This window comes from Teleopsis dalmanni, chromosome 1, assembly GCF_002237135.1.
Source record: "Teleopsis dalmanni isolate 2A chromosome 1, ASM223713v2, whole genome shotgun sequence".
Lineage (NCBI taxonomy): Eukaryota > Metazoa > Arthropoda > Insecta > Diptera > Diopsidae > Teleopsis > Teleopsis dalmanni.
This window is the reverse complement of record NC_051846.1, coordinates 174444274-174465876: the sequence shown is the minus strand read 5'-3', so window position 1 is coordinate 174465876 and position 21603 is coordinate 174444274. Positions and strand designations below refer to the sequence as shown.

Sequence of the window (21603 nt, the reverse complement as noted above, 5' to 3'; positions counted from 1 at the left end):
TAGGTAAAAATCTCTTCGAGAGACTCACACTACTTCAGGCTTATGCTAAAACAAATTAATTTTAAGGTCACTCTATGCAAAGTCAAAGCTTTTGAGATTTATCTTAGCGGAAAGTTGATTGTATATTTAAAAGAATTGTGAAATTATAAAGTTTAAATAATAAGCAAATCACTAAATTTTATATAATTTTGCAAATTTTAGCTAAAATTTGTGCTAATAACATTTATAGCAGTGGTTGGGTCTGCGTACCGAAGCTCACACCTATCCACTCATTCTGTCTCTTCTCTCAAACAACAGTCCCTATTCTTACTCTTCCATCACCGGCTATTAAAAACTACCTCATGTATTCGTATTTGTAATTCATTCATGTTTCCTGCTAGATAAATCTCCGCGGGCTACAAGGTTTCATTGTTCTACACAGATGATAGTGCTAACAGGGACAACACCAGTTGCTGTTGCAGCCCATGGAGGTCTGCTGGTATAGTTCCTTTTGGAGTATTGAATGGTACATGCTCGTCGACCAGAGGCTCCGTGATATAGACATAGCAGCTCTTGGAATAGTTGGGCAATACCAGTAGGTCTCTTTGGGTTATAAAAATAAAATAACATTTAGATACATATATCCTATAATTATTGATATTTCTTGCTGAACAGATCCCTTTGGGTTACGAAATCAGCGTAATCTCTTAAACTGGCTAAATTTTTTAAAGTAATTATTCCATACATGATAAAGCATTTCTAATAAAAAAGTATATTAAAATATAATTTATTTCAAACGCCTGTTTTAATAAATTCAATATTATTTTAATTCTATTGTATATAATATGTTAATTTAAACTTCAAAAAATTTTACCTCGACTAGACTCACGCTTTAAGTATGTTTTTTTAAAATTTATTTTATATTATCTTCTGCTTTTAATTTTTTCGTTTTTGTTGGAAATGCTTTTTTCAACTTTTTGATGCTGTCAGTTGGTACTTTGGCTTTATTATTATGTATATTTCAGCTAAGATGAGCAGTATTTCCCTGCGTGTGTTAAATGAAAGGATACTTACCTACTTACTGCAATTCTTCTCTCCTAGTGGAACATAGGGCCTCATGAATGAAAGAATACACTCCGTTATTAATATGAATTCATAATTTAGTAAAACAAGTCATATATTAAATGTGACATTATCAATGTATAACTTAATTGTTTAATATTATCATGATGATTATTATTTTTATCTATATAAACTACATCGAATTTAATTCAAATAGTAAAAAGCATTAAAAGAAAGAATCATATTAATTAAGTGGGAAGTGTTATTTTATTATTTTAATTATTTTGATTTATTTTTTGCATATACCATTTTTATTAAGTAGAACCCTAATTAATCTCATTATTTTAAGGTGAATCGATTGAAACACCAAGCACTTGGATAACACAATTGCAACAAAAAACGATAAATGCTTGTTTATATAATTTGATGTATTTTTCGTCTTCAACTTTTTAGCTAAATTTTCTGATTTCTCTATTGATGTATATAGACAATATATAAATATTTTGTTCATTTGGCAAGATGATTAAATTTAGCAAAATTTAAAAAAAATTCTAATTTATATTTTAAGTACTTTACATACAATTTTTTGTTATCGCTTCCTAATGATAATTATTTTTGTTTTTTAAATAGTAAATAAATAGCATATCATTAAATATTTTTTTCATAATATATTATTAATAGGCTTATTGTTAGTAAACATAAAACAAACTGTTTATTAAAATAATTACAATTTATAATCGCAAATGAAAACAAAATAATGTTACATGAATATATATATATATAAATAAGTATATATATACTAATTTATGTATAAAATAATACAGAGTAAAATTGATAACATACTAATCGACTTAGTATAAGCTATGTATTTCTAATACAATACAAGTTTACTACGCCTTCGTTACACATCAAACAATTCAATTTTAGGTATATTCTGTATTTTGTGTATGTAAGGGAGGAGTGTGTTTGTTAATTGTTTTTGTTATACTAGCGTATACGAATTACATTATTTTTACAATTCTTTCGCTATAATTTTTTTAAAATTCATTTAAGATGTGATATTAAATATATGAATATTAAAAATATATAATACATAAAACATAATTCATATATATATATTATATATTTTCAATTCATTTGTAATATTTTGCTAAGTATGCAGGCTTTAGCTTAAATTCAAGTGTCGTTCGGTGTATTTATATGACCATTTTTATAAGGAGTATTAATATTATCATTTTTAGAATTATGCTGTTTCTTGATAGTCTCCGTTTCCATTGAATCCTCTTTAACATTAGCCTTTTTAACGTTACTGTTACCATTCCCTCTATTCATATAGATTGAATTGCAATACTTTGAATCATTCAACGATGACATTGTTGTCGACGGTCAAAGGTCTTTCAATAACGCGCTCTTAGCATTCTTTAATTTATCTAGTCTTTTTAATAAATGATTATTTGATGTTTCAAGTTCTTCAAGACGTTCCATAGCCTCACGATTCTGTAGAAAAAAGATTGCAATTAATTAATTTATTTATTAAAATATGATAACAAATCACAATTACATACTTTTATAAGCATAAGAGTCATTATATTTAAAAATAGTATAAGTTAATTTTTAACAAAGAGATTAAATACTCCTTTTTTGGAATGTATCACAACCTTCACAAAGACTTCTTTGTTTTAATAAAATTTAACAATTAAAAAAGTAATAAAATGTGAAATGACAACTTTTATATATATGCATCTCATTATTTGTTGGGTTTATAAGATATATATCCTTTTATACGAAGATATACACTTAAATGCTGTTTTAATTATAACTAGCTTTAACGGAATGCAGAGATTCCTAATCGCTGGATAGACTAGATCTAATCGTGATGTTTACACAAACAACCGAACCATTTGCTACGTGTAATATGACAATAAAACGGAGTGCAAGCGCTAATTGAATTAATAGAGAATTACCAGCTAAACTGACCGACAAACCATAACTTGTATTCAAATGCAAAACTATAGAAATATGATTTTTTGCATATCTTTTACACTACTATAAATTAAAAGGTATTTTAAGTATATAAGTTTGTAGAGTGCTGGAAGAGAGGTATGTACTCTCAACTAGAAAGAGATATATATTCTCAACGAGCAACTCAATACAAATCGCTTTTTGAATCCCCCACTGCCTGTTGTCTGTTCCTTAACGCAGTTTGTAAGTTTATTAAATAAAGCTTTGCAAACAGATATTATTCAGACCCAACTGAATTCAACAAATGCATTAAATTGGGTGAACATAATATGTTGAAAATGCGTTTATATATATTTAATTATGGATTTTATTATAAGCGTGGCCATATATATATATATATATATATATATTATACCCCTAAAACACTTTCTCTGTGAATGCCCGGTTTTTGTGTCCAGAAGAAATAGGTTTTTAGAAAGACACTTTTTTAACAGTTTAGCAGACTGTTCATCAGTTAATACGAATGACCTATTAAATTATCTAAATTTAACGAGATAGATTTAGGCTATACTCTTCTATATTAGGGGTTCTTGCGAGATATGTGGAAGAAAAACAAGGAAAAATCGCTAGTTGCGGTAAATAAAAGTTATCTGATGGTCTGCCATTGCAACCAATAAACTAACCAACACTCATATTCAAAATGATCTATTATTGTTGGTTTAAAATGCTCATGTCCGTACCTTCGTTTTTAGACTATCACAATTTTGAAGGCGTTTTAACATAGGTGTTACTTGGGACAAACTTTCAAGGGGCAACTGGATGTTTTACCACCTTATTAATCCCTCAGGCTACACAGGCTACAATTGACTTATATTATTTATAATGTAATGACTCATAAAAAACTATATAAAATGACTATATAAAAACATATACATAAATAATATATAAAAGTTTTTAAATATATATACAGTACATAAGAAATGAAAAACAAAATATATATTAGTATTTATTAATAATAAAAAAAATTAATTTTATATATCTATATACATTAAGTATATAAATATATAAAAAAAAAACGTTAAATATTTGTTAATGTGTTGGTTATGTTAGAGAGTACAATTGTGAAAATGGTGAAATAATGTTTTTAAAAAGTAAATTGTATAACATAACTAATAATATTGATATTGAGTGTGCCACACAAATGATGCTGTGATTAATAGATCCATTTTAACTACTTATATAAATAGATTTCTGTATTCGAAGTCTAAATCCATCAACTATTGCAACGGAGGAAACATCAATTTGGTTAAACATATAATACAAATTTATTTGCGGTTCACAACAATGAAGTATATACTCCACGACTCCAAATATGTAACCATTCGATTGTTGACAAGCCTCTGCCTAACATTTTCAAACAAAAATATTAAAGTTCTTTATCAGAAATTTACCCGTCCATTACTAATATGTGCCCAACAAGCTGCAGTTTTACATGAAGTAATAATGAAATAGTCTATCTATTAAATTATTTTATGACATAGACGAATTTAACCAATAGCACCGTTTTATTAAGGTAGAGATTATCCTAAACCCTGATACAACTTTATTTCCACCTCATTTTACTTTTCCTTACCCTATTCATTACCTTTTGAAATTATAGCTTTTATTTTCATTACTTCTAACATTGACAGTAAATATAAATGTTTGGTTAGGGTTTTCCGACAGGTTAAAATAAATAAACATTTAAAAATGTTCTATTGAAGAAAAATACTATCATAATTTCAAGAAAAGCTGCCTTGAATCAGCAGCAATATTATATTTGAATAGATGAAGGTGTGGTATCTGGTATTTAAAACTAATGTAAGGCTATGTACTGACGCAGAGCCATCATTTTTGTTATGAGGAAGTAGAAAGTGTAAGTTTATGGGTTACGTGACAGTTTTTTATTTAGTGTACTGTAATGTATAGTACCGTTTTTTAACTTAGCGTTTATCGTTACTGCAGCCCTGTGATAATACATAATTTTTATAAAGAAACTGCAATTTTAATTTGAAAAGGTATCTGTGTATCTGTTGTCCAGGATGAGATGTTTCTGTTTAAATTATTCAGTTTTTCATATTGCAAATCTAATCTCTAAAGTAAAACAATCATATCAAACTAAGTGCAACAAACACTTTTGTTAAAAATTGTTAGTTACTTAAATAAGAAAATTGATAAGTTTGCAAGCATTTTATACCATACGGTTAAGTAATATTGCATAAATATTTATATTTATATATATGAGTATAGTTGTGGGTACGTATATCTACTGGCAATGACACTCATCCCAATAGTTTACGATTAGATAATCCTGAATTAAATTAAAAAATTTCATTTGATCAAACGATTATTTTATAAGTGTATAAATAAAAAGTATATTATATAAATAAATAAATTACCTCTCTTTGTAATTTCCTTCTTTCAATTTTAAGTTCTGCTTCCGCTTTCTCTGCCGCTTCGGCTGTACTTTTATATCTTATTACTTGAGTTTCAGAGCGCGCTAAACTTGCTTGCAGACTAGCTATTTCCTGTTCCGCTTTTTGTAATTTATATTTACAGTCTGATATGATTTTATTAGCTTCCCCTAAAATGAAAAAATTTAATTTTAATTTTTTATATAAATAAAAAATTACAATTATTTCAAATAAGTTTTTTTTAATTTAAGTTTTCTTTTTTTTAATTAATCAAATTATCTCATAACTCACTTTGTGCCTCATAATCATCTTCGGAACCTAAGGGACCATTTGCAGAGCTACCACGACCTTTTCCTTGACTTTTATAAACTTCTAATTGTTCCTGTAATTGCTGTACTTCACTTATAAGCTGTTGTTTTTCTTCGCTAAATTTTTTAAGTCTAACGTCTATAATATTAAAAAGTATTTATTAGAATATATATTGATATACATATATATATATTCAAACCTAAGGACCCTTGAACTGAACCAAGTAGTTGAGCGTTCTCCGCACTGACTAGAGCACGTTTAGCATCGGTACCATCATCGTTTTCGACAGCAACTATAACTAAACCTTGTTCCGCAATTAATGTATCACGTTCGTTTAATTGGCCTTCAACAAGCCGAAGCTCTTCAGTAAGTTTTTCTAAATTTCGCTTTAATGTGTTGTAATCGCGTGACTTATCCTTAAATTCTCGCTGCAACTGAGCATAGGATTCTTCAACTTCCTCTAGTTTGTCTTTAAGCAGTTGAATTTGATAAGTTTGAGAAGCTCGTTCATTATCTAATTGAGCATTGGCTATCATTGCTTTTCTAAATCTCTCTTCAACATCCTTTTATTAAACAAAAATATAAACTTTATAATATTAAAAGTTATAATTATTAGTAAATATACCTTTAGTTCATGCCGTATATCTCTTAAACTGCGGCCTTCTTCTTCTAAAGAATCTTCACTACTGCGCCTCGAAGACATTGAGTTCCCACGCGTGCTGTTGAGTAAACTCATTGGGGATGCACCAATTCCTGACGTTAGTCGCGATCTTGATACAGGATCTATACCAGACGCTGTATGCATATCATATATACGATCTGCGTTTTGCTCTTGTTCTTTTTGTTGTCGTTCTAATTCACGCATACGTATTTCGCGCGCTTCTGCTCGAGCCTGTCTGCGGGCAGCCAATCGAGCCTCAGTCTAAAAAACATCAATTTCAGTAAGTTTAGTTTAATTTTAATCTAAGAAATAAGATTATGTTAGGAATCATTGATATATAATTTTGCATCCTATTTTTAAAAATGTTAAATAAATTACTATGAATATGAGTTCAGATATTTACTGTATTGGCGCAAGCCAATAAATTTTATGGATACTACCAAATTTGAATATCATATGTTGCCAATATATTACTAAAACTCAATATCTTGCTTAGATCCTCTCATAGATCATCTCCCAGATTTTTCTCGACATATTAAGAAAATGTTCAACGCGTCTTTATTCTTTTTTTTCCCCAATCATTAATGAACGAATTCATTAATGCGAATTAATGAACGGGTCGAAATAAGATATCATCGCACTGTATAATAGCAGGATCATATATAATAATGGTATATGAAAACAGTACTGATTGAAAATATATTAAACTTCAAAATCTGTAGCGTAGATGGTATTTATGATAAAAATGACGATCTTCGTATGCTTTGTTATATGGATAGTATTATGTACTACTACTTATAAATTACTACCAGCGCATTATTAGCAATTATGTTTGATATTGAAAAAAATAAAAGATATTGTTTCATGATATTAACGCCAGCCCACGCACTTTTTTTGCGATTTGGTAAAAATTGAGAGATCTTGACCGAGAACATTTAATGCACTTACACGAACAGTTCTGACAAATTATTATATTGGCAAATTAATCATGTTTCTGTTCTTTGCTAAATTTTCCTACTGTCGAAAAATTGTCCTCAAAATATTTTCTTGAAATGTATCTCAGTCAGTTTATTAATCACAAAAATCTGTAGAACTGCAACAAATAAATCACAGCTCTAACGGAAAAATAGCAGAGGTTGTCGAAAAATGTGAACTATATTTTAATAAATAAAAGTATAGAATTCGATAACAGGCAAAGCTCTTTCAACATGTTGCTTAATGAAAGCGATGTGAAGTAAATGTACAGAAATGTTAACAACAAACAATACTGTTAAAGCGTGAAAACAGAAAAATTCACCATGATTAAGTTTATTTATATAGCAGTCGTATATGCGTTAGGCTTGGTTAATAACGCTGCAAGTAGAATTGATAAAAATTTTAGATTTGAATAACGTAAAATAGCTGTACGTTGGCCTTATTAACATACAGTTCCACGACTCAAATTTGACAGGGTTTAATTCCTGATATTTTCAGTCCCGAAATTACAAAAATTACATACCAAAAATGAAATTATTAATATAATAATAAATCCTTAATGATATGTTTAAAAAAACCCGAAACGTCACATACATATATATGTTATTAAAAACAACGAAATAAAATATAAATAAAAAAAATTAATTATTTAAACAAATGATTTAAATATTTGTATCAAATATTATATAAGAAAAATAAATATCTGATTTTTTTAGTTACAAAAACAAAAATTTTAAACCAATGAATGTTTCATAAGACCACTAGTGATGGACAAATGATTATATCCGAAACAACTCCATGGTAAACTCAATAATTTACTTGATTAAATTTGACAGGATTTAATTCTGATTCTGATACTTGCATTACCAAAATTATATACGAAAATTAATAGAACCCCTGAGAAGGTGGTTAAATAAACGGGAAATTTCACGTATATATTTAAGTGCAAAAAAAAATTATTTACTTAAACACATAATTAAAATTTTTATACTATTTACTTCTTTTTAAAAACAAAAACAATAAAATATATAATGAATAATTAACTATAATTTAAAAAAAAAAATTTGTTTGAACCAATATATTTTTTCAATCACCACTGATTATGGATAATTGGCAATATCAAAAACAATTGTATGGTCGGTCCAGAATTTAATTGATTAAAATTTAAAAAATCGTTTGGATTTCCTTATTTTTATATACTTTTTTATTCAGAATAGATTTTTTGCCAAAGACAATGTGACAAGACAATAGATAATTTTGTCAAGACAATATGACAATTGAAATAAGCATTAATGTTTTGAATTAATATATATAGAATTTCAAGAAATAGTTTAGTTAATATATAAATATTGAAGAATTATTTTTGTTCTTAGCTTTTAAAAGTTTATTCTTATTTTTGATTTACAAGACGAAGGTTTTTTTTTAACTATTAAAACTTAAAATACCTATTAAAATAGGTTAGGTTAGGTGCGGTTATACCGGCGATCTCAAGTGATCCATTTAGGCTTATAGACCCATTGTTAAAACTTAAATTATGATTATTTTTGATTACTTTACTTTGTTTTTTGAAGGTACTTTGTTCAACTATTGATAATAATTCTTCCTCGAGGTAAAATAGGTTTAATAGTTTACATTAAACTACTGGTTTAAAAATTGTTTAACTACTACGATCAACAGAATGGCAGTAGCTATAAGGGCAATTTAAATTTTCCAGATTAAACGAATTATTTTTATATACCAATTTTTTTTTTGAAAATTTAAAATACAAAGCAAAGAAAATATGATAAAATATATGCAATTCGTAAATATAAGATTTATTGTTCTATGTAAACTAGAGGTCTAAATTATTTTAGTTTTATTAATTAATTCTAATATACGTATAAACATTCCATATTATTTTGAAATAATATCGGGATTATTTCAAGAAAATACGTGACAAAGTAAACAGAAAAACAACCTCGATTCAATTTAGCTTATCACCTCAAACCTCAAACTATTTTGTATCTTTTATCTTTGCATTTTTATACGAGTATGTATTTGAATTTGTAAATAGAAGCTCTCGCCGAATTATGTACCGCTAATTATGTACAACTCTTGATTTGAGCTTATAACGCGTTTGAGAGTTTTAAATTTGTTTTAGATTATGAGCATTTTAAAGAAACGTCATTTAAGCGTTTCGAATACATTTAAAGCAAATCAAAAGTAGGGAAGATGACGTCATATTGGCTTGGTAAATCTCACTCTTGCAGAGCTTAAAGCAAAGTATTTGAAAAACAAAAATAATTTAAGCAACGGTTTTACCGACTGATTAATAAGTGAGTAGACGCTTACTGCAGCTTATATACTCAAAAATAACGTGTTTAGGTTTCTTTATAGATTTGTGCAACAATGACTTTGAAAATTTTATAAATGATAAATTATTTTATAAATTGATCGTAGAATATCTTACAATATCGTTTGCTTCTCCCAAAAATTGTACTAATAACTCTTCGTCAGGATCAATGTCGTATTCATCGCAAAGATCATCATCTGCATTTTTATCGTTTTCGTTACTTTTATCACATGTAGTTTTGATTCTTCCTACACTGGCACAACTACCACTTTTCATGAGGTTACTTTGCGTGAATGAATCAGATTCTTTTTCTCCCACATCTACTATTTCTCTTGGTGTTATAGGGCAAAATGAGTCTACTGCAACTTCCGCTAGCGTTTCTTCATTTAGTTCTAGATTCTTAGGTATATTTTTGAGCTTATCGTTACTAATTGTAGGTTCAAATTTATAATTACTTTGTGACAAATTTTGTTCTTTACTGAATGCATCGACTTTCATATCAGTGCTCTTTGTATGGTTATCTTGAAAATGTTCGCAATTGTTATCAAGTGCAGTTGTGGTAGTCGATATAGAATTGGCAGTTAACGCGCAGACATGGTCTTTATTATCGTTATTGTCATCCAATAAATCACTATCACTAAAGTTAAACTCCTCGATGACTTCATCTTTTTCATTATTATTTAATTCTGCATTTTTGTTAAAATTTTTTGAATTTATTTCATTATTCGTAATAGCAAATTCTTGTTGATTTTGCACGTAAGTATCTGACATTTTTGTGTTAATTAAATAAACAAATGAGCAATTTAAAAAAATCTAATTGTAAATAAATTTTCAATATTTATTTTATTCTTTTTTTGACAATATTTTACATTTAAGCATAAATTGATATATATTATATTTTTAAGTGAATGAATTTCAATTTTTGTTTTTACAAAAATATTTAAATTGCCCGTCCCGCACTCAATGCGTAGAATAGTCTCAACGCTTACTCATTCCATTTACAACTAAAGATAGAAAGCAAAACTGCGAAGCTTAAGTTTTTAATAAAGAGAAGCGAAAACGACAAATTCGTTAAATAACAATTTTTGGCCGGTAAGCTTTATTTACTCTCAGGCACTACCTTTCAACATAAGAAGTGTGTTTTCTATACGTAAATATTCGTATCAATTATTTATTCAAAAATTATTTTTTTTTTAAATCAATAAACATTCCGGTTTTAACATTGAGAATGTCTATACAGAAGTTTTTATAGAAATTTTTTGAAATATTAATGAAAAAATTATTATTATTATTATTATTGAAAAAATTTATACAGATATTTATGAATTTAATATTACAAACCCACATAACCATGGTGTAAAATCTTGTGCTTGTAATGTACTTTGTATCTTTAGTGCTGTTAACTAGCACTTTAGGTGTTTTTTTTCTTTTTTTTACTATTTTGGTGATAAAAAGGTACTTGCAGACATTTTCCAAAGAAAAGTTTTGTAAAATAATGTATGTTTTATTTTTTGTACTTTTAGTGCTGTTAACTAAAAGCACTAACTAAAAGTAGTTAGAGCAACAAGGCGTAGAGGTAGACCGTGTCTCCGGTGGAGTGATCAAATTGAGGGAACATTAGCAGGACTTGATGTACGAAACTGGGAAAGGTGCGCACGCAGCAAAGGCGCCTGGAGAGATATACTGCGTTAGGCCGAAACCCGGTCCCAGGTTGTTATAGCAAAACAAAAAAAAAAGTGCTGTTAACTTACAGTATATATACAAAAATTTCTCTCGAAAATGTTTTGTGAAATATGGTATTTCCTTTTTTATATATGTTTAGTTTTGTACCAAAAGATTAATGCAAACATTTTCTATAGAAATATTTTTTAAATTTATTTTATTTTTAGTGTTATTAACTAGCACTTTGCCCGTTTTCTTCATAAACATTTTTTTTTTATTTTTTTTTTTTGATATTTCTGAGGTGAAAAGGTTTTTTAAGACTCTATTCACAGAAATATTTTGTTCCCAAAAACTATAATATTTTTAGTGCTATTAACTAACATGGCAATTTTTTTTATGAAATTATTTTTTTGCTATTTTGATGTTGATAAGTCTTATACCGTCATATTTCAAAGAATTTTCTTTACAAAATTATTTTTTGTGAAATTTTTAGTCATGTTAACTAGCACTTTAACTGTTGTTTTCATAAAATTATAGTAACTTTTTTTTTTTATAAAATGAAATATCTGCTTATATAAATCTATATGTTAAACACTGTCTGATTGCACTAAATAGAGGGAACTTAAATATTCTTAAATATTTGAAATATTTGCTTATATAAATCTATAAGTTAAGCACTGTCTGATTGCACTAAGCAGAGGGAACTTACATATTCTTACGTTGTGGGACGTTTGTAATATATGACCTAAATATTTTTACCGGAGTGAAAATCGAAATTAAACTGATAAATTTCTTTTAAATGAAAATTATGAAATATATTAATATTTCAAGTTCTTGAATATTGAGAGTGTTAACATATGCATTTGTTTTCAATTTTTTTTAATTTTTCAGTTTTTAAGTGCTGTTAGCAGGTACTTTCACTGACAAATAGTGCAGTGACTATTGAAAAGGGAACAACAATATTTTACAACTTTTCTAGTAAAATTTTTTTTTCTTCATTACTATCGTTTCACTGACTGTGACATGTACAAGCAATCGTTATTTGAGTAGCAAGCAAATTAATGGAACTAAGAAGAGATGAGTATTTGAATCTTAAAATAAGTTAAATCCTAAATTGGTAGTGGTTTCCCATGTGACGGTAATGATTTATGGATTAGGTTAAGTTTTTTATGCACTGCAAACAGATTGACCTATTTTGCACCTTCCCATGCCATAGTCAAAGACTTTTATTATTCTTAATAAATTAAAAAAAAAACTATTGCAAAAGCTAACTTTTGCCAATTTATGCATTATTATTATTGACTAGACGTGGGTATATAAAATTAATTTCAATAAATATTAACTATATTAAGAGTGAGCACAAACCCAAAAAACCACACCAAAGTCAATTAAAAATCAAGGTAATGTTGACTATTGTCTTCAGTTATCGTAATGAAGTGAATTGTACTCACTACAATGACAGAGAACAATGAAGAAAACGTATTAATGCAGTTCCAATAATCATTGAAAACAGTAAGATTAGTGGAAAGGCAAGACATGACTTTTGCATCATGTTACGCGCATCCGTACACAACTCTCTTTATACTCAGTTATTTGACCAAATAGTCGTTATTTTCTAAAATTAACATATGACAAAAGCACTTCTGATACTTGCAAGAAATGAATTTAAAGTAAATAATTGCTTAAATCTATCTTGTACCTATTACAAATGAAACACAACACATTAGTGATGTTTTATGCTAGTGTGTTACTCTTGATTTTGATATTGTTTTATTTATCATATGTACAGGAATATATTCTTTGGGTTACACGAATAGATTTGAGATTAGCAAGAATAGAAGAGAAAAAGACTGAATGCTTGCGCCTAAAAGTAAGTATAACAACTGTGTATAAAATCAATCATGTGATTGATGTGGCTTAAAAACTAAGTGACTTGTTGAGTAATGCAAATATATAAGTTATATGATTGTTTAGTCATGATTTTATTCATTTAGTCATTTTGATGTCACACTACATAATTGGTAGTGTGACAAATACCAGATTAGTGCGAACAAAATGCATATTTGAATTTTTTTGTTGAGTTTATATAAAAATGTTTTACCAAAATAAATACCTAATCAAAATTGTAACAACTGAATTACAGCAATTACATTATTTTATTTACTGTTATTTAGAAAATAAAACAAACTTTAAAGATGATACCAAATGATTTACGTTTGTGAATATTATATTATACTCTAAAAGTAGTACAATATATTTTATCAATTAATTTCATTTTTAAGAAAATTTTAATTAATATTATTTGATAAAAATTATATTATTTGATAATTAAATAAAATCAAATTAAATAAAACAAACATAGATGTATACATACGCAAATTTTAGGCGGCTTATCAGTCGTTATTTTGTTTATAACAAAAACAATATGAATTTTTGGAAATATTTTTACTAATACTACTAAATTTTAACACATGCATTTGAGTGAATAAATTTATGATTTTAAAACTTTATAATGTAACAAATATTTACTTTTGAGAGCAGAACTTACGATAGCAACATAATTTAAGGATTTTAGCTACAAAAAATATAGTAATATGTTCAGTTAATTTGGCTATGTTAGTCATTTTATTAAAAATATTTTTTTTAAATTTTGAAATTTATATATTTTTTCTATATTATTTTATCGTATTGAAATTTTTAGTCAACTTTATTTTTATATATAAATTATAGATGTCACTACCGATGAGTCTGAGGAAGTCCATCTTTCTACATAATAGACAACTATACATAAATTATAGATGCCACTACCGATGCGTCTGAGGAAGTGCATCTTTCTACATAATAGACAACCATTTAAGCTATAAGTATAGAGCTCATTGTATTACTATAGAAAGCACCTATGATCACGGATAGGTGATTGCAAGAAATTTTGGATTGAGATATCCATAACCACTGACATTATTGACAATACAGACAATATCTTAATGCACATATTGGGTATATCCAATAAATATCCACTGAAGTGAAAGTCTTTAGAACACTGATGCTTTCTTACGAGCTTGTGGCAACGACAGAATAGATGAACAAGATTTTCTACTTTGTTGTTTTTATTCGTTAAGCATTTCAACCGCTTAAATAGTGTACTATTCGTACAACTATTGCATTTGACAGCGAACATCAATCAAAACCAATTAGTAGTTTTGTTCTTATGTGACTGTAAAAGAGTTTACCATACGTTGAGGTTTTGTTAAGTGTCGAACGGCGCTTAGTCGTCGATAGGTACTAGTGGTTCCGGGACGTAGACCCGGCCGTTCTTGGAGCTTTTCTATGGGTTTTCTTTTTTCAGTCTGCTAATTAGAAATAGCCTATGTGTATAGTCAATTCAATAGAAACTGCGTGGATATCCATATCAATATGGTATTCAAGTATATGAATATTGGTTAAGAAATAAATTTACTATGCCACAAATGTATTTGTAGTTTTAAGGTTGTTAGCTTAAGTATAAAAATGTATTTACTAACATAAAACAATGTATTAACATAAAACAATTTATTATATTAATCAAATAACTAATAAGAATACACTTTTTTTAATTCTTAGTATTAAATTAATCTATACTACTGAATCAACCTATTTCATATTATAGTGACAAAAGTATTTCCTATTAGGGGAATACAGCTCGCATACCATTTTAGCTTGATTACAATATTCTCAACTTATAGATAATTTTTTTTGCAAAATTGATAAGTGTGCGATTGTTTGTTTTGGGAATTTTATTTAAAGTTCAACATTTTTAAATAGTTTTAAATGCATTGCCATCAAGTACGTTTATTGGTAGTTCGTAAATTTAATACAAAATTTAAGAATAAATATATCATTTAAATCGGTTTTATCAAGGTGAGAGTTTATCAATTATTTATAAATAGATATGTCCAATGACTAATCGTAGTTATTAAGTGAAATCAACTTGGTTTGTCATTATAATTTGGAAATTATCTTGAAATATAAATAATTTGAAGATCATAACAAACGAATTAAAAGTTCTAAAGACATCAGTGGCTATTATTGCAAAAATTTGAATCTCGAGGTAGTGAAAGTAAAAAATTAAAAGAAATTTTGCATATACTACACATTACTTAAAGTTTGTAAATGAAGTTGTGACACCAGATTTAAAATTTTGACAAACATTATATTACAATATACAATTAGTAAGTAAATTAATATTAATATTTTTAGCAATAATTTGACTCATACAATTGTTATTAAAATTCAAATTATTCAAAATTTCAAATTTAATGTTTTTGAAAGTATGCACTTATATTAAGATTTACCTCTTTTGCTATTTGATCCAATGCCTGGTCCTCAGCATTAACTTTAGCGCTACCCCGACGTCTTCCTACAGTGCTACTACTATCCATTTTACGAGTATTATTTTAGAATGATGATTTAATTTGAATGCTAAAGATATATAATCACGTATTAGATAGTGTAAATATTTTTTGAATAAAAATTTATAATATTAAATTTAATCAAAAAAAAATATCTTACCCTTATACGATCAATAACAAATGTGTGTGATTAATTTTTAATTCCTTATAGGGATAAGAAACTGTTTAGGTGGTTACATATAAAGTACGGGGGGCATCAAATAATTTTTTTATACATAAAACACTATGTAAAAATATACACACATATATACCGGCTAACAACGCATGCAGATGTAATTTTAGATAATTATTTTTATTTATATATTAAATTTTTGAACCAAATAATTATAAATAAAGGCACGCCAGTTATTATTGAATAGTAATAAGACAATGTAAATTTTTTGGGGCGCGGGGCGGAACCAAATTCTACTTTTTTTATATATCTTTAGTATATTCACATCATGGGCGGTTGTGTGGTTGGCAAATTTTAATCAGAGCCTATATTGTTTTGCACATATAGAAAAATTCGCAAATTCGCTTAAACCTTCTCACTTTTTCCGGATTTCATTGGATATTTTTTTATTTCTAATTCTTTGACACACATACAACTGAGGCAGAAAGCTAAAACCAAAGTGCTGCCAGTTTCATTATTTTTATTTTGACATTTCTAAGTGATGCCATCATTAGACAATTAAAAGAAATAGAGATGTGTAATGATATAAAACTGACCGAACAACCAAAATATATGTTTAACCTCGCATTTGGATTAATTGCAGATTTGTCATTTTGTTTACATTCTAAAAAAACCATAAATATATTTTTTTTAAAGATAACAATATTATACTCATATTATGCTCACAATCACATAGAAAATTGTCACAAAAATTGTATGCTCTTTCTCGTCATGACCATAAAGGAATGTAAACAAAACATATATTTATTTTGACTAACGTGACAAGAAGTTGAAACCCTCCAATAATCCAGAAATTATTAGAACGATTTTACAGTCGTGGCGTAAGTATCAGAATTGGAAGGATGAAGTAAGTCAGTAAAGTTTTGGTACAATAGGACTCTTCTGGCAGCAATAACGGCTGTTAAGCGATTTCACGACAGTTATGACTGTAAAATTGAATACAGCAACAAAATTATATTTGACCTAACCATCACTATCTACATTATACGGCCAATTGAAATGTGCTGACTATTTCATAAATTATATATGTCGAACATTTTAACAATACTATCTATATTAATGGAACACTTTAACTATACATGTCTCTATATTCATATTTTTCCAATAAATTTAAAAAATGATTAACTTAAAACGGTTAATTATTTTTATATGTTGAATTTAAGTGGTAAAAAATTGTAATACTAATAGCATTGTATGAATATGATTTTATGAAATCGCAACTAACTTAATGTCACCAATTTGTCTGACAATTGACATTAAGAACAAAGAGGAATTAAAAAAATATAAGGAATTATCATCTACATTTTTTTTGTTGCAATTGTGAAAAGTAGTTATTAATTCGAGATATAAATATTGATTTATTTTAAAATTACATTTATTAGTTTAAACAAATTACAAAATACACGAACGTCAACTTCGTAAAAATGGCCAAGAAGACTTACGATTTGCTTTTTAAACTGTTGCTTATTGGAGATTCGGGCGTTGGAAAAACTTGTATCTTATTCCGCTTTTCTGATGATGCATTCACCTCAACTTTTATATCCACAATTGGTATGTAAATGTTACATTATATTTAATTCACAATACTCAATAATAAGCAAATATTGAGTGTAATTCGAAAATTTACATGGGCGTGGCTATTTTAATACTTAATTCGTAGATTCATTAACTAAAATTTTGAATCTTATAACATAATTTAAAAACGGTTTATAAGTTGTGCACAGTGCGTTTAAAATGGTCGAACATAAATATAATTATCACTTCGCAATTAAGTATAATGTTATAATTAAATATAAAACAAAAAAATACAAAATATTACATAAACTTTTAATTTTTCGTATATACTAGAAAAACAAGCAAAACTTATTTTTTAAATAACACTATCATTATTTTTTAGGAATTGACTTTAAAATTAAAACAGTCGAATTAAGAGGAAAGAAAATAAAATTACAAATATGGGATACTGCCGGCCAAGAACGTTTTCACACAATAACAACATCATACTATCGTGGAGCGATGGGTATAATGCTAGTATATGACATAACAAACGAAAAAAGTTTTGAAAATATAGTGAAATGGCTTCGGAACATAGATGAGGTAAGTATTGATCTAATGATGTAAAATTGATTTATTGTTTTCTGCTTCAGCATGCGAATGAAGACGTTGAAAAAATGATATTAGGCAATAAATGCGATATGACAGATAAGCGCGTTGTCACAAAAGAACGTGGTGAAGCTGTAAGTTATTTGTAAAAAAATATTAATTCAACCTTTTAAAAATATTTGTTACAAAATACAGATTGCCCGTGAACATGGTATACGTTTTATGGAAACTTCCGCTAAGTCAAATATAAACATAGAACGCGCATTTTGCGAACTTGCCGAAGCGATTTTGGATAAAACATCTGGAAGAGAAGCAGCAGAAAATCCTGAACGTGTCGTAGTGGATCGTCGAAGCAATGAAAAAAATCCTGCTTACAAAAGTTGTTGCTCTTAAATCGAATAACAATTTAAAGAACAAACTTTTCAATTAAATTATTCATAAAACTCCTAACTATTGTAATACCTTCATATAAAATATTTGCATTTCTGTGGAAATTAAAAGTACATTATTTTACATCAATTTGTATATTCTATATTAATAATGAAAGTTCTTGAAAAAAAAACAAAATAGATTTGTACCAAAAAAAAAAAATAAATAAATAAATTTTGTATGTTTTTAGTGACAAAGTTTAAAATAAAATTTGCCAAGACCGCTTCTGTAAAGCAATTATTATTTCAAACATTACAAGACCTTTCGAATAGTTTTATAATTTCGCACAAACCTGTCAATATTATTAAACATTTATGTTCATAGCTTTAAAATTTATTCACAATTCTAATTTTTTCCTTTTGCATTCTATATATTTGATAGAGTAGTAGTTTCACGCCATTTAATGACATATACATCAATGTAAAAAAATTTTACTCTGCTTTGCGCTTTTCTCGTGATAAAAATATGAATGAAAAATAAATATGTTGGCATATGGAAAAACTTGTTTTATTAATTAAAAAGTTACAGTGGTTCTTAAATGTATGTTGAAGTTTTCTTGTGTAGAACTTTATATTGTATGTAACATAATTACATTAAATTACTGTGATTTCTTTTCATTTCCCTTCTCTTTAGAAACAACATTGTCTTCTTTGAAATGCAAAAAGACAAATGAGAAGATGAACACTCCTATCATCATTGAAAAAGCGCTAGTATAGTAAGGGAAAGCACTTGGTATAAAGCGCTCATATTGCGTATGTTCTAATGGCCGTACTGATACCTGTGTGGTATTGTATAGATGAGTAAAGCCAACACGATCATAATTAACTTTAAATTGATAAACACCATATACATCGGGAATCTTAAATTTAGCCTCATAACGACCACCATTAACTTGTTTTAAATTCGTTCGAACAAAAGGATCAATACGAACAAATTCTAATTGTACGTCGTTAGCTTTGAATGGCTGCCATTTGTCCAATACCAACTCTTCAATAGTTATTGTATAAACAACAGGATCTGTGATTGTATAAGCTTGTTCTGGAGGTTGTTGTTCGCCTTCTTTATGATGAGCTACAGATGTTACTCGTAGCCGTCCAACTTCACCAAATACCCATTTACTAATAGATATAGCCACATCTTGATTTCCTGATTGCTTGCTAGAACTATCTGTTCGCACATTTTGTACAGCTGAGGTAAAAGCTTTGTCGGAGAAGAAATGTAATGATCCCGAAAATACGACTCGAGCGTTATTACGTGCTTGTAAAGCTGCTATCAATAGTGTACCTTTTCCAATTGCATGGGGGTACTCCTTAATAGGTTTTTCGGGTTTATAACTATAAGCAGTGTTTTCAGCAGTCAATAACTGTAAAACTAGAGGATTTTCTTTGTCGGCGAGTAGCCCAGTACCATGATAAAGTAATGGTAGTGATTGCTTGTCATTAGAGTTGCTTCCAACAATATATGGTGAATTAATGAGATTTTTCGCAGAAGTTACGATTGTAGTATGATCACCATCATCAGATATATCATAGTTTAGATGATCGATAACTAAAGCACCTTCATCATCCAATTCAAATCCACATTCAGCTGCAAATTCTCGTAGTGCGTCACCAGATTGCTCACTACCTGCTGCGAGTACATTGCCGCCATCATCAATAAATTCAGTAAGCTTTTCTACATTAATATCGCCACCAAATTCTTCAACATTTGGAGCAAAAATGATTAAGTTCTTATAAAGATATTCTCCATACCGAGAAAGTAAAAGTCCAGAATCATCAGCTAATTTGTATGTTAACTTAAAACCACGATCTGAAAATATAAACTTTAGTTAAATTTTTCCACGTCATTGAAGGCGTATCGATATAATTTACCCTGCAGTGATTTGAAAAATATTGAATGTGTTTCGCGAATCGCTAAATTATCTAGTAAGACTAAAGTATCTCCATCAGAGCTTAAAATAGCATTACTATTCTTAAATAATAAGAATATTAAAACAAAGTATTTCCACATTTTAACCTACGCTTCCTACAAGATAATGAAAAATATTCATTGATACCGGTATCAGTGTTGCCATATTCTAATAATCAAATAAGTACTTGTTTGTTAAATTTATCGTTTAATATGCTATTATTCTTTGCTCAATCTGAAAGAAAAATATATTCTCGAATTATTAAGATTATATAAATTAATATTTACTAAATTATATTTAAATTTCTACAGTCTGAAAAATAAATGCTTTTGAAGTCTGGTAATAAAAATTACTTAAGTCAAAAGATAATTTAATGGTCAAATATATGATGCTAATTTTGTTTATTTATGAATTATGATATAGTTTTTTTTTTAGTTGAGAGAATTATAAAAGGTATTATCACATATTTTTAAATATTAATATATTAGTAATATTAGTAACTCTATGGAAACTCTTGTATACATTAATGCAGTTATGAATTCACTTCTTAGGGCCATGTTATGTCTCGGGCACGGCATGAGTACAATTGTTGTTGTTTTCAATGCAAATTTTAAATTTGAGAATGAGAGAAAAAACAATATGGCCGTTCAAACTCCGGCATGAGAGCCGGCGTATTTGTGCCGTGGCACTAAGGCAAAACAGTGTTGTTTAGTAATAAATTTCAAAATTTGCGCCTTTTAGGAGCAAATTACTACAATTCTAGTACGTTTTGGAGAAAAATGGCAGTAAGCAACACAGCAGCGATTTTTTATAAATCGCTAATAATATAATTATTACACTTTCCGATTTTAAAAAAACGCGTGAGAACTATTAACAATTATTATAAGATAATATAATAATAAATTAACATTATTACAGCTTCTATGAGTTTTTTCATACGAGTTATTTTTGGTGGCAAATTGAAAGTGAGCATATCTAAATTTCCTTTAAAATTTAGGCACAACCAAGAAGTAGTAAAAATACAAAATTGGCAATACTGATGTGACACTCTGCATAACATGCATTTTCGGCATAGCCTGAAAGAGCGTAATTTGCCGTGCCCGAGACACTCTGCATAACATGGCCCTTATAGATAGTTTTTCTATAT

General features: G+C 27.9%; 3 protein-coding genes across 7 annotated transcripts; 1 reads left to right on the top strand and 2 right to left on the bottom strand.

Moving 5' to 3' along the window:
• Nucleotides 1-2401: 2401 nt before the first annotated feature.
• Nucleotides 2402-16472, bottom strand: LOC119670268 (leucine-rich repeat flightless-interacting protein 2). 4 transcript variants are annotated; one of them, XM_038080461.1, is made up of 7 exons: nucleotides 15944-16472; nucleotides 15727-15853; nucleotides 6391-6687; nucleotides 5965-6328; nucleotides 5748-5903; nucleotides 5442-5626; nucleotides 2402-2538 (listed from the first exon to the last, which is right to left on the bottom strand). In XM_038080461.1, the coding sequence occupies exons 2-7, from the start codon at nucleotides 15811-15813 to the stop codon at nucleotides 2428-2430; spliced, it is 1200 nt and encodes a 399-aa protein (XP_037936389.1). In that variant the 5' UTR covers nucleotides 15814-15853; nucleotides 15944-16472; the 3' UTR covers nucleotides 2402-2427. The 4 variants fall into 4 exon arrangements, with proteins under 4 accessions (XP_037936389.1, XP_037936388.1, XP_037936386.1 ...); XM_038080460.1 differs by lacking the exons at nucleotides 15727-15853; nucleotides 15944-16472 and adding exons at nucleotides 9851-10132; nucleotides 10189-10314; XM_038080458.1 differs by lacking the exons at nucleotides 15727-15853; nucleotides 15944-16472 and adding an exon at nucleotides 9851-10520.
• Nucleotides 16473-17256: 784 nt separating this feature from the next.
• LOC119670270 (ras-related protein Rab-10-like) lies at nucleotides 17257-18682 on the top strand. 2 transcript variants are annotated; one of them, XM_038080463.1, is made up of 5 exons: nucleotides 17257-17342; nucleotides 17398-17566; nucleotides 17913-18112; nucleotides 18163-18252; nucleotides 18314-18682. In XM_038080463.1, exons 2-5 carry the CDS (start codon nucleotides 17440-17442, stop codon nucleotides 18509-18511), a joined length of 615 nt encoding a protein of 204 aa, XP_037936391.1. In that variant the 5' UTR covers nucleotides 17257-17342; nucleotides 17398-17439; the 3' UTR covers nucleotides 18512-18682. The 2 variants fall into 2 exon arrangements, with proteins under 2 accessions (XP_037936391.1, XP_037936390.1); XM_038080462.1 differs by having other exon boundaries at nucleotides 17298-17566.
• Nucleotides 18683-19032: 350 nt separating this feature from the next.
• LOC119670267 (dolichyl-diphosphooligosaccharide--protein glycosyltransferase 48 kDa subunit) lies at nucleotides 19033-20685 on the bottom strand. The gene is made up of 2 exons (XM_038080457.1): nucleotides 20419-20685; nucleotides 19033-20356 (listed from the first exon to the last, which is right to left on the bottom strand). Exons 1-2 carry the CDS (start codon nucleotides 20555-20557, stop codon nucleotides 19146-19148), a joined length of 1350 nt encoding a protein of 449 aa, XP_037936385.1. The 5' UTR covers nucleotides 20558-20685; the 3' UTR covers nucleotides 19033-19145.
• Nucleotides 20686-21603: the final 918 nt, after the last annotated feature.